Source organism: Calliopsis andreniformis, chromosome 9, assembly GCF_051401765.1.
Source record: "Calliopsis andreniformis isolate RMS-2024a chromosome 9, iyCalAndr_principal, whole genome shotgun sequence".
NCBI lineage: Eukaryota > Metazoa > Arthropoda > Insecta > Hymenoptera > Andrenidae > Calliopsis > Calliopsis andreniformis.
Window position 1 is genome coordinate 15,541,053 of NC_135070.1, and position 13,989 is coordinate 15,555,041.

Below are 13,989 nucleotides of genomic sequence, written 5' to 3' on the forward strand. Positions count from 1 at the left end.
CTTCGAAACTGAAACGAGTGTCTAAACGCGCTCCGATAATCGTCCCGAAGAAGGAGAAAAGAATCCAGAGTATTTGAGGAGTTTCGAGCCGCTCTGTGCCGTCCTTTCGTTCCGAAAATCTCGGAGAGCTGAGGAGGACGAAGCTGAAGAACGGGTGCAGCATGTGTTCGACTCGGTGAGTAAGATTGCTGACACGTGGCGCGAGCCTTGACGCGAAATTTTCTATTTACTTGTCGAGAAGTTTCATTTCTTTTTGGGTTCTCTAGATGGGATTTTTGGTAATGTGGAAAATAGTTGTGATCGAAATGTTTATCAGGCAAATTGGTTTTAAATGAAAATTGCTTCGCTAAATAAAAATTTAATTTGATAAAGGTTCATTTGTACAAATGTTGTTGTTATTGTATAGCAATTCTCGGTTGGGAGGGTTTTTATTTGAATTTAAATTTTCATTTGTTTGTTAACTGTAAATTTCTTTATTTACGACAAGTGGAATCAAATGTTTAGTGCGAACGAGGAGGATTATTAATGTTTTGTTACCAGAGCTGCGTATTTCAATTAAATAATGTTTGGAGTAATTTGATATTTTTGTGGAAGTGGTAACCAGGAACAATAAATTAATTTCTTATCTCTTCATCGGGTAAAAAAGTTAATTTATAACATGCATTGAATTATTTTGAAGTATAATTTTAGTTTTTGTTAGAGGGCGATCTGGTTAACAGGTAAAAAAATATAATCAAATTAAATTTGGAGAAAGAAATTTAAAAAGTATGAATTTCTATTAGATTTGTCCAAAAATAAGATAATCTAAAATCCTGAAGTGTAGAAATAAGGTAAAACAGTAAAGTCACTTATAATTGGAATAAAAAGAGAATAATGCTTTCATCATGACGATAGAATCGGAATATAACAGTCAAAGTATTAAATTAAAAATAAAATCCAGAGTCATTACTACTCGCAATATCGCAAAAGCAGACCGAACTCATCGAATTTCAATCATACCCAGACAGTACGAATAAATTTATCAAAGGAACGAGATTCTTTCTCGAGCGTGGAATTGATTGCCGTGAAACAATCGCGATAAGGAACTCAATTATCAAGGGTGAATCGTGACAGCAGATCGCCAGGATCTCGAAATCAGATAGCATAACTCGAGGGTCAACTTCCCTGTGCCTTCCCTCCCTACAGCATCATAGCTAGTCGAAGGGGAGGGTAAGCGATCATCGCTGAGGGATTTCCTGTGTATCTTTCTTTAACCACGATTTAATCGTTCGTCTGACCAAACCGCGTATAGTACTCTATGGTCGCTCAGTAAACCGAACCCCGTGGTTCTGCGTCCAATTAGCGGCTTTGCGAATCGTAATTACGCGTATTGTGTGTCACCTGGATAAGGGTGGGTCGAAAGTGTAGTTCGCTGGAATTTAGGGTTCACGACGGTGTTACCTTTCATCATGATGCATCGATGCGACAATTACTCGAAATTTTCTCGATGAACAGTTATTATGGAAATGCAGCATAGGATCTGATGAAATAATTTTCTCCTTGGGGGCTCGTGATTACCGTCTGTACCAATAAATTAAGGACTTTAGAGAATATAATTATAAGGGACTGTTGGAAAGGGCGAACGTTGTACCCTGTAAGAATTCGTTTCCAGACGAAACTATTTGGGGAAATTCATTCTATTCTACATTAATTGCGCACTGAAAAGAAAAAAATCTAATTCTCTAGAAGAATTAAAAATTTCTTTAGATCTCAAATAAAAATTCGATTCATATTTTTCACAGTGGAATTCCAAATTCTTTATAAAAATTCACTGTTATTTTCTCTCATAGTTAATCATCGTGTCGAACCGAACAAAGTCCCCCACGACAGTCGAATCCAAATCCCCCCCCATCCGAGAACCAAAAAGCTTTCCTAAAATTCCACAAATCATCCCTCAGTCTCCAACGAGCGTTCAGCTACGAGGGCTGCGAACCTCGTATCAGTTCCCAAGCAAGAGCGTCAGTTTGTTCGAGCTCGTACGTCGTTCGAATTTTCCACAGCCGGTTTACGTGGGGGTGTGTTACTGGGGCAGTAGTGCGCAGAAGCTCCGAACATCCCCGATGTGAATTTACCAGAACCCTCCTCTCCAGTCGTCTCGCTCTCGCGCCCCCTTCCTCTCCCCCTTCCCTACCCCGTTGCCTCTGTCGGTCTCTCTTGCCCTACCATCCCCCATGGCACGAGGGGTGGTTCCCCAACAGTCCTCTGGGTTACATTCAAGTCTTAACTCGGACCGCGACGCATTCAGTTTCTGATCGGCAGTGAAACGGCGCGTCGTGTCCTCTGCTAGTTATTCCATCGAATAATTCCTCGCGTTGGTCTGGACCTGGTGCATGGCCCTCGCCACTCGTCCACTGAATCGACATGTGTGCCTCGTACAACAATCGAACGATCCCAGGGTTTGCGGTGAATCGTGCCTGGAGCCCAGCGAACTTCGTGGACGAGCTTGATCTCCAGTTGCTCGACGGGTCCTTCCTAGTGATAATATCAGGTGATAAAATATGGTGTTCTATGTTTGATTTATGGAGACGTTTTGATAGGTTGGAACGGGTTGATGGTTTGCTTTTTTTTAATGGGAGGTGGGGTTGAATTTGGTTGCGGTAATGAGGGGTTGTTTAGACTTGCGGTGGGATATCTAAATACTTCGTTGAGAATTTAATAAATTTCTTTTTTAGTCGATGAATTTTTTTTCACGATTTTTGTATTCTGGTGTCGCAGTGAAATTTGGCTTGAAAAGGACGCGTTTGAATATTGCTCGTATAGTTTTGCGCAGTTTTATTGGGGTTCTCGTTTGAACAGTAGCTTTAATAAACTCTGTTCTTCTTTTTTTTCAAATGCTTAACTGTGTTAGAATGAAGTGTAAATTGTATTACTTTTTTCCAATTGAATTTGCTTTAGTATTGTCTGTTTATCTATAGAAGATACATTCAATTAGAGTCGTGTATAGTTTATTCGTAGAAATGCATTATACTTTCAAGTGGACATTAAGCTCTCTATTATCATCCGCATTAAATAACCGGTGATTAAGGTAAACGGATTCAGGCATTAAGGGGTTAAATGTGCATCTTGAGTATAAGCGAACGCTTTATAAGGTAGCCTCAGTGTAGCATTTACAATTTCTATTCATGAAGAGATAATGACGTTCTGCGTCGCGCTTCTATGGAATTTAAAACAGTGAATACTTATTTCTGGAATTTTAATGGTGAACAATTACACGACGATAACAGTACCCATAATGGGTTATTCAAATTTTAGTTGATCAATACGTAACATCAATAAGTAACTTAATATTATTATTCATGCACATAAAATCATGAATATAATTAACTTTCTCCATTGACATCCTCAGAAGATCATATTGAATTTCATTCATATGATACAAATTTCTGAAAAAGCTTTGACGTAAATTGGCAAAATTGATCCAAATTTGGAAACAAGTTCTTTTGTGAACTTTGTCTCCTAATATCTCTCTTCACTAATTTTACTATTCCTCACGGAATGGCTGAAATAGACGATATTTTCTGCAAATTGATTATACTATTTTGAGTTGATTTAATAAATTGATATATAATTGTAGACGTATCAGGAATAACGTATTCTATCTCGGTTCATTATACACAATGATATTTACTTATAGCGAAATTTAAATAAATTCGGAAACAGATCAGGAACACGTAACAATCTTCCCATTCACCCCTATCTTCTACCTTGTAGAGCGTTCTCTCGTTCACAGTTATTTAAGTTATTTAAGTGGATCGCCAATCTGGAACTTCATTAAACCGTGACAACGATAAATATGCGAGTGACATTTATGAATCGGACGATGATTATGCAAGGCGTTCGCGAGCTGGTGCTACGGCGAGGGGATGGTTTTACATAAAAAGATAAGTTGATAATATATGACAGGCCTGTCCATGAGCACATGTGTTCAAAAGCTTCCTCCACCCCGATTCCAATCATGTGTCAGAGTTAGAGAAACATTGGCACATTCATTTGTTTTTAATAACGCCAGGAATCTCACTAATGGACAGGTTTGATACAAAGTGGTTTTTTATTTTCGACGTTATTTTTAAAAAAGAATGACAGTGAGTGGTATTAAATATTATTACTAACGGCTACATATTTTTAGATCAATTTTCTCAGAGGTGAAACTTCATTTAAAGCAGTTAATATACAGTTTTAATTTATTTTTGCACATGTGGCTCATTTCATCTACAATTTATTGTTTGCCATTTTACCAATATTTGCGTATAATTGTACACGTGTAAATGGTACTCTAAATTTATTTAGTTGAAAAATTGCTAAATATCATTTCCTATTTTTCACTTATTTTTTTCACGTAAAATCATCCTATTTCGGGATATAGTATTGGTTTGATGACAGTCCGCATTTAATATACGTACGTCAGCGAAACGTGGGTCGAATTGAACGTTAACAGATTCCAGTGGATATGTCGGTTATCAGCAGCAATAAAATTTCAGGTAGAGCTTCGTAACCAAAAGAGAAGAATGGATTTGAATCCGTGGTCCAGGTTCGTGGGAGTAGTTAGTTACTTACACGTGAAGAGTCTAGGTTGAAAACAAAGGAGAACATTATATACGTCAGCTGACATCCCATGATTCTGGATATTATAAAAATTCTCTATGTCCACAGTAGATATCTTACCTGCTATACAGTTGCAAACGTGTAATAGATATTGCAAAAAAGAACATTTGTAGTTTCAGTTAGATTTCATTACTTTAGAATTCTTACAACTAGTCTTATAATTGAATAGAATTATGAATCAGTTGATAACATTATTGCGTTTTTTAAAGTTTATTTGTAAGAGAAAAAAAAAATTAAAAGTTGCTGCAAGTTTCCCCTCACGTCCCAGTAAAAGAGTTAAAAGAAGTTCCCTCGGCGTTTGAGAGATATCTCGAAGTTTCCGTGAAAAACAGTGAGGTATTAGTTTTCCCGAGCAGAGGGGTGTGAGTTAATGAGTGAGTTGCACAACTCGTAACAGCGCAGACACCACGATCAAAATTTTTATTAAAATTATTTCTCTATACTTGAAAAGCCTAGCTTCTTCACGTGTCTCCCAGACATCAAATCACTTGAAGTTCCAAACCACTTGCAACTTTTATCGTGTTACTTCAGAATTTTCCAGAAGTTTCTAAAACAATTTGCGAATCGATTCCCGCGGCAGCCTATAAATTCATTTTGTGCCAGTGTGTCGTCAGCCGCGACACGTCGAGCTGGTTCGTGACGAAGGGTGCCGAGGACAGGACAAAGAGGGTGGGCGAACCCCGACAGCGCGGAGGGGGTGGGTTTGGAAAAAGATGAAGCTCATAAGGTGACGATGGAGTTAAAAAAGCTGACGGGGTTGCTTTCGACGTCTTAAGATCGCTGAGAATGGAGAGCAGCAAGTACTGCGGCGGTCCAAAGTAAATGGCTGTAAGTGGTTCCGCAATCTCGATGGTCTTTTGATCCAGGGCAGGGGGTGAAACAATCTTCCGTGTTTCTTCCGTGAAGTTTCGCTAGAAGAAATGGATTCTCCATCGCTCACCTCCACTACTCACGTCGTAAATTTTGTTTCTTCCTTATTTTCTAGAGAATTGTTTTAAATTCTATTAGCGTTTGTCTCGCGTGTTGACAGGGTGTGAACTCGGGGTGGAATGGGGTCATGAGGTCGTACGCGGCGGCTCGTAAACGGAGGATTAGTCTAGCTCGTGCGGTCTAAAAAGTCGATCCTTCTTTTTCGTATTCTGCATGGCTCTTGCGTATTTAAATTGCAGAATTGTGCAGATTTTTAGTTTAATTAAAAGGCAGGATTCATCATAAATCTATTAACTGTCTTGGATACACTTGTTCTGGCATCATTTCTGCAGCATTAGTCTCGTCAAAAAATTGAATATTTCCGTTAAAATATTCAAATTTAAATTTTTAAAAATTGATAAAAAATTCAAATTCAAATTTTTAAAAATTGATAAAAAATTCAAATTTTCAAATTGAAAGTTTTAAACTTAACTTGTCAGATTTTCGACGCTGCTTTTAAAATACTGTACATTTTCCTTAATTCAAATTTTTTCCTGCAGTCTATTACAGACCACCCAGTGCACAGTATCAACTTTCATCATTCAAATTCGCAGTAGCTAATCGGATCACAGAATAATTGACCGTTCGACGAAGTTTACGAGTCACCGTATCACAGTCATCAGCATAGTGTGTCTGTTTCGATCAGGTTTAAACGACGTGTTAAACGAGGGAGAAACGTTATTTTTCATGCTTAGTGTATCAACGACGGGTGGTCCGCGTGATTGGCACACACGCCAGGATCCATTAAGAGAACTGAACCCCTGATTACCGAATCTTGTAGAGCGTGCATAATCGTGTCTTCGTTAGCTCATACCGATCGACGAACCCTCAATTAGTTCCTGTCAGGCGTCATCACCACGGAAAGAGATTGACGTCTGGATTTAGACACTGGAATCGATCCACTTTTGGTTAACGCTCGGAACCTGTCGTTCTCTAATTTACTTTTTATCATACCTCTTGCTCCAACGTCACCATGTCGTCATTGTCTCCCACGCGGCGCTTATATGTATGTCCCTGAAAGGGCCTGGCATATTCGAGCGATCGCGATTAATTTTCCGACTGGCAGGCAATATGAACGCAGTCTCTGGAAATAGGAAGTCCCCGAAGTGTGTTCGTCGATTTAGACTGAGCGGTTGTCTGTTGAATCTGGAGCAGACTAAGTTGCTGCAATAAGCCACAGATGAGTTGGTTTAAGAAAACAGTGATTGAATTAGAGGAACAAAGTTGCTATGGCTTCCTGGAGCAGAATAGAACAGTGTCTGTTAAGGACTCGCGAAAATAGTACAATGTTGAGTCTGAATTGGAATAGAGAGTGGTAAGAATTGAAGATGGTGTTGGATTTGGGCTGACTCGGTGCTGAACTAGTTATGAAGTGGAAGCGAACTGGCTTGAGACTGACGATGAGATTTCTGCTGAACAAGACTCGAATTTACATTGAATTCGAAGGAAGTAGTCCTTTACCTCATGTGTATGACTGTTCTGGATTATAAAATTGAAGAGGAGTCTTCTAGGTTTTTGTAGAGGTTCTTGAATCGATGATTTTATTAGCGATAGCAAATTTATGCCCACTTCTGACTATTTTCACATATTCTACCTTCAAAAACAGGTTCAAAAATTTATTATCAACTGAGTAGATAAGCTTACGAGTAATGTAAATTACAGCAACTTCGTAGACATATTTTATTTAATTGGTGTCTAGTATCGTCTCGTTTTTCACCATTGTTTCCTAAATAATTTTCAGTCGGGTGTAGATCATCAGCCTTTTTATTCTCTTACGGATAAAAATATCGCTGACCTACTCTTCAGGCGACGAAACGGCACATTTCATCCAGCGTGAAATTTTTTGCACGCCGTCCCTAAAATATTCATTCGTAAGGTCGTTTGGGCGCGAGCCGTGGCCATTTCACACGGTCTACTTGAAAGTCTCGAAGCTCACTTGGCAGAATTTCCGGGGTCCACGTGGGTGGGGGCTAAAATTGTAACGATATACGCGGAAAGCTCTAACTTTATGGTGTCACTAGTGTTACAAAAGTTAGATGGATTTTTAGCGATTTAATCATTTCTAATTCTGAACTATTCTAAAAAGGGGTACGTGATTGCATGTATAAAAAACTGAATTATGAAAGAGTTAATGTCAGTTCTAAAGTAGTGAATTTCCGGCGTTAGATTACACCTCGTACAAACCCTTGAATAATGATTCGAATGGCGTCGAAGAGCATCGGCAGCTCCGCATAGTCGCAATGTTGGAGCTGACCCAATTGCAGCTAATGAGGTCATTCCTCTAAATACCATACCGTGGAAATTGGAAAGTGACGTACTGCGGTCGAATGGAGCAACTTTGTTGAACGTTGAATCAATTCCGCGCTTGAATGCCACCATTGAATCTTATTCGAGATTCCTGAGGGTTGCCTCTAGATTTTCATTCACTTCAAACGCATATTTGCTACAAATTTCTCTGTCCAGGAGAAGCGGAAATCTTTCTGCCTTTATTGTCATTTTCTAAGCAATCTCAGTTTCATTGTGAAGCTTCTTATTAAGTTCTGGAAGTCTCCAGTGTCGAAGAAGTAATTATTAAAAATTGCAAGGAAATTTTTAAGATAAAGCAAATACATGTTCAGTGATTTTTTGGTGAATAACTTTTTGTCAATTTTATACGTAAGTTTTTTAAGTGATAATAATAAACGTTATAGGATTTATAGCTGGTGAGTTTCTCGCAGGGAAAAAACATTTATCTGCAGATTATCCTCGTTTACAACTATCATGAATGCTGGGTTGACTTAATCCGCTTGGAGATAAAGTTAAATGAAATTATTAGTCAAGGAGCTCTACAGTATCATTGCATACATTAGACGAGGGTAGGAGATTCGAGATGAACTCGGAGCAAAAGTTTCCTGCAAACTTCCACGATTATCAAAGCAGATTCGTGCGTTTGTAAGTTGGCGATTTTGTTCATGAACTCAGAAAGAAGAGAGAAAAAGAGCGTTTCGAATCTTGTCTCTTCTCTAATCTCAGGATACGATTTCTCGACTTCTAACAAATTGAACTTTCAATTTACACCATAGAACACAGCTTAAACCTAAAAAATAGTATCTCAAAATATACTTCACTGAACAAGCAAACCAAGAAAGCACACAAGGAACGTGTAAACCGTAAACAGAATCCAAAAGAAAAGCATACAAATGAAGAACCATAAGCCAAAACAGAGAGAGTGTAAAAAATAACCGCGTAAAGCAAATCGCAACTGCAGTAGATGGGTTAAAAAGGGTAAACAGGATGGCAGTGGGAAGTGAACCAAAAACGACTACCAAATTTGAAGAAAACGGAGATGGGGGTGAAAATACAGTGGCGGAGACGTGGAAGGAAGTAAAGAGTAAGGAGGAAAGAAAAGTGTGGGTGGGTGGAAAATGAAAAGAGACAGAGAAAGGCTGGGTTTGTAAGAAGAGGATGGTCTGGCGTGGTTGTGCTTGAGTTTGACACAGTCAGAGACCGGCGTTGCCTGGCAACCTCTAAGGGTGGCAGTCGACATTGGCGTAGGGTGTACTTGCAACGAATTTATGCGCATGGACCACCCTCGCAGCCTGGTCTTCTATCGGGACGCGTAGAAAAACCGAGTAAACGAACGGAACAGTCTATAATTGGCGGCCTCTTCGTGCTCGAGGACCGTGTCGTGATATATCGCTTATCATCCCCGCGGATGTTCGGATATATTTTAGAAATCGAACGGACGTTTCCGCCATGGAAACTTGGTTAGGGGTAGGAGCTCGGGATCAAGATAAATTGTTTCTCCAGTCAATTTATTCTGAGAAAATTGTTTCCTTCTCTAACTTTTTGCGAACTTTTTGTTTCCTTCTCGTTTTACGTTAACCCTTTCAAGTCTAGTTGAGCGTTTCTTTTTAAGGATTAGTTTTTCGTACTTGGAACACTGTTTGCGATCATGTTCAGTGTAACTAATTAAAGTTCAGTTAAATTAGATCCCATTTTAAGTAAATTAGTAATCAAGGATCTAAGTGACTTTTATCTTCAAATAATCGAATGTTAACTAATTTTTAATGTCTTTCAGAGATTTTTAGAATTGTATTTTTTTGTTTCATATTTTACTGAGGTCTTTTCTTAAAGGAATTAAAAAGTGCTGTATTTATAATTTTCCTTCGTGTTAGTTTCAGTGCTCGTAATTCTTAAACTTGATAAATATTGTTCAAATAATGTTGAAGTATTTTTGTGCAGGATGCTAATCCATAGTTGGAAGGTTACAGGGGAATCGTTGCAATTACAGTTTGAGTTTGCTTACCTTTTCTTCTGGGGAAGTAGATTTCTCATCAAATTGCGCTGGACTTTATGCAAACCCGTTTCGTTAACATTACATTCCTTAATGTCTTCTCAGGCCTCTGTTTCTTCACGGAGCCGCGCTTCACAGCAAGCACGAGAAATGTGTTTCTCTCTTGGCGAACTATTTCATCAAGGACGTAACTTTATAATTAATCAACTTTCCAATTAACGTGACCGAGACAGTCCTCCCATTCTTGCGTGGAATTTATTTCTTTTGTCAAATACGAAGGGCCAGAAGTTAAAAGACAGTTTAAGCTTCATCTTTCAATAATATAAAAACTGACATAATTTTTATTCTATTAACGTTACATTCTGAGACTCTTCATTCTGTGAAATACGAGATAACTTCTGTTAATGAGGTGAATTCGAACAATGAAGCTTTTACTCGATCCATTCAATGATCTCTCGTTTCATAACAATTTATAAACACTGCAATTTTTCTTTCATAGATTAATTCTTCTTGAAGTACACCACACATGGTGAGACTTGTCTCGAGACATATCTTGCAATTACTGATGGAACCAAAAGTACTTCGAATGCGACAGGTTTCATTGTTTGTATAATACTGATGAGCGAATAAAATTCAACACAGTTCAAAGTAGTCTTGGCCCCATCACTAATCGCAAGACATGCCTCAAGGCAAGCCTCACTGTGTGTATGGTAATTTACAATTGACTTTTGTAGCGACAGTGAATTACAGGGGCTCTCTATTACACTAATTAAGTCGTCCAACGTTCGAAAGGATTATTTCGTAATTTGTTGATGCAAATAAAGCGTCGTTGACGATGTTTCACCCCCGTAGCGCACAAATGAGGGAACTCGTTTCACTGAATCGATTTAATTAGCTTCAGGTCACAATTTATTTTTATTAGCCGAACACGGGGGCGGTAGGTCGGATCTCTACGCCCCTGCACTCGGATCCCACACTGCACCCCCGTGACAAATTCTATGGTAAATGTATCATACCAAGGGAGATCGATATATAGACAGAAGTCCCACGGTGGCTTCCTCTCCCTTTCATTCAATACATGGGCATTTTTAATCCGTTGCTCAGCCGAGTTTCTTAAAAAACCGACGTCAATTGATGAAACACTACCTCAGAAAATTTCTTTTCCTTTATTCTTAATATTTGTGGAAAATAAAATAAGACGCGAGGATATTTTTTCTTCGACGTTTGTTGGGGGAGAATTCAATGTTTTCTGATTACACACACCTTGGGAAAATTTATTGATTCTATGGGCTAAGAAAAAATGTTCACAAGGGTAATTTTTTGAGAGATTGTTTGTGAGGAAAATGGAGTAAACAATTTTTTTCTACTGATTTAGTGAAAAAATTTTGAAAATCTCATTTAAATATATTTGGAAATTATGCATTTGGTATTTAATTATTCGACTTAGATTAAGTTCTGTGATGTGTATTAGAGGCGATGCGTCTGACGGAGCTCGTTATAGAGAAATTATCGTAGAGAGCAAACAGTAGTTAACAAAGTTACCCACAGTTGATATCGGGCGAATTTACGGCACCAACAAGAAGGGGCTGTTGTTTTACGATAATATACAATTACGCGGTCAGATAGAATGAACGGTGACCCCTGAACAAACACAATACTGGACCCCTTGCAACTTGTTGCACTTGATTCAGTGGTAAACTGGAAATTGTGTGCATAAAGTCCTTTATGTTCTTCATAAATATCATAAATCTGTCTGTAATTCTGAAGTAAACTCATAATCAAAGGATCTGTCATCATTAATTTCAATAATGATACAAAAAATAAGTAGCAAAAAACAATTTCTATTAAATCTATCGAAGTTTGCTTCTTTCACCTTTTTGCTTTGAACTTTTTCGAGCGCTGATATTATAAAAAAATTTTAATTCCTAAAATACACAAAAATATTGACCCACACCTGAAGTGTTAAAGTCTCCAAAAATCGACTATTGAAGACCTTAAGAAAGTGGAGTAGCCATCGAATCGCCCCAATTTTGGTTCCCCTCGAATCTGCTTGGAGCAGTGGCTAACGCGCGAAACGATAACGCGAAAATTGAAGGGGCTGACAAGCGGTGTTTTTGCTTTTCCAGTCGAGTGATTCCGGTGGTTTTCGTGCACGCAGGAGATCATCCCAGGCAGTCACCATGGCCCACCTATCCCTGCGTATCTCCATCCCGGAGAAAAACGCCACGAAGATGATGCAATTCGACCCGAGCACATCCGTTTACGACGCCTGCCGTATTATCAGAGAGAAGCTCGCCGAAGCGAGTAACATGGGCCAACGTAAGTTCCAGCTTTTACCGAAAATATATTCAGCGACCTACACTAACGAACCTGTACGTGTGCACACGTTTATCTTTTCTCGTCCGAGGCACGTTATATTGAAATTGATATTAAACGTTGAATATAAATGAACGGTTAAATTACTGCCGCGGTATCTTCTGTGACGAACTTGAAAGTTAGAGCTCCTTCCTGTATGTATCGCGATTCGTGATTCTGGTCCCCGTTTTTCTACTAAAATTCAATTTTTAGTCAGAACTATAGCTCCTTATATTTTTGTAAAACACCTGTCTCTAATATCTTTCAAAATTTTTTAACAAAAATCAATTTAGAAATATAGTGTATTTTCACACCAACAGGTAACTTCTACTGATTTCAGAACATTAATAAGTCAGACTGAATTAAAGGAAGTTTAATGACTGATCTATTTTGCAACGAAACTCTTGTTAGATCTCCATTATTTAGGTACTTGTGTTAATCCTGCATACGTGAAAACCTCGTTTATTGCATAGGACTCAACCACAGCCATAATTGAATTCTGTTTTGCATATGTAGCCAAGGACTATGGACTATTCCTTGCCGACGAGGACGTCAAGAAGGGGGTCTGGCTGGAGCCAGGACGGAATCTCGATTATTACATTCTGAGAAACGGCGATCTGCTCGAGTACCGGCGTAAGCTGCGGACCCTCAGAGTGCGCATGTTGGATGGGACGTTGAAGACGTTACTAGTGGATGATAGTCAGCCCGTCGCCAATCTCATGGTGGTGATTTGTACGAAGATAGGCATCACGAATCATGATGAGTACTCGTTGGTGCGCGAACTGGCCGACGAGGAGACCGAGAACCAAAAGCCCGGCAATTTTGGCACTTTGACGTTGAAGAGGAGGAAAGAGGAGAAGGGTGAGCGGGACGCGAAGATGGATCAGTTGAGGAAAAAGCTGAAAACCGATGATGAAGGTAAAGATTTTGCTCTTTAGAAAACGTGCAGGATATTATCTTGAGATATGCCAAAATTTGAGCTTCCTGGTTTTCCCTGCTAAGATATTCTGGCATCACAGTTCAGAAATACTCTTTGAGATTATTTATCAAGGGGATGATTTATAAGGTGTTTGTTAAAAGTAGTCTGCAATTAAATGTAGTTAATATTTTTATCGTCGATAAAGTAACTTTTGATTTGAAAGTAACTTTTCAGGAGTCTTGGATTGTAATGGGTTTATTTAATTCTCTTCTACTGTTTCATTTCTTAGTATCTAATTCACTGGAAAGCGAAAATACGTTATTTTCTTGTTTCAGTGAATTGGATTGATCCCAGTAAGACGTTACGAGAGCAAGGAATAGACGAGTCAGAGACAGTCCTATTACGGAGAAAGTTTTTCTTCTCGGATCAAAATATTGACAGCCGAGACCCGGTGCAATTATCTCTTTTATACGTTCAAGCAAGAGACGCCATTCTGGACGGCACGCATCCAGTTACACAGGAGAAAGCTTGCATTTTCGCTGGAATACAATGTCAGATCCAATTCGGCGACCACAAGGAAGACAAGCACAAACCAGGCTTTCTCGAGTAAGTCCTCTGATAAGGAGTACCGACCTGTGTCGAGTGTAATATCTACTCTATTTTTCTCAAATCTCCCATACCAAGGAAAAAAGACTTAGTTTTCGCAATCCTCTAGATTATTATCTCTGAATCCCTAGATAATTGTAGGGATCCTCCATTTACTTTTTAAAATCATTAAATCAATCCTTTATTCACCTCAGGAAATGAAACTGAATGTTCTCTTTTGATC

At 38.8% G+C, this 13,989-nt stretch overlaps 1 protein-coding gene across 5 annotated transcripts in view; it reads left to right on the plus strand.

The window, feature by feature from the left end:
- Rhea (Talin_middle and talin-RS domain-containing protein rhea) overlaps nt 1–13,989 on the plus strand; it is a 43,039-nt gene that overhangs the window by 13,528 nt on the left and 15,522 nt on the right. For 3 of the 5 annotated variants that reach the window (XM_076386267.1, XM_076386268.1, XM_076386271.1), the window contains exons 3-5: nt 12,013–12,205; nt 12,758–13,159; nt 13,496–13,766. In XM_076386267.1, coding sequence (XP_076242382.1) covers nt 12,067–12,205; nt 12,758–13,159; nt 13,496–13,766 — 812 coding nt within the window. In that variant the 5' untranslated portion in view covers nt 12,013–12,066. Of the gene's footprint in view, nt 1–73; nt 176–12,012; nt 12,206–12,757; nt 13,160–13,495; nt 13,767–13,989 lie in introns of those variants that run through there. The other 2 variants (XM_076386269.1, XM_076386270.1) reach the window with 1 other exon arrangement.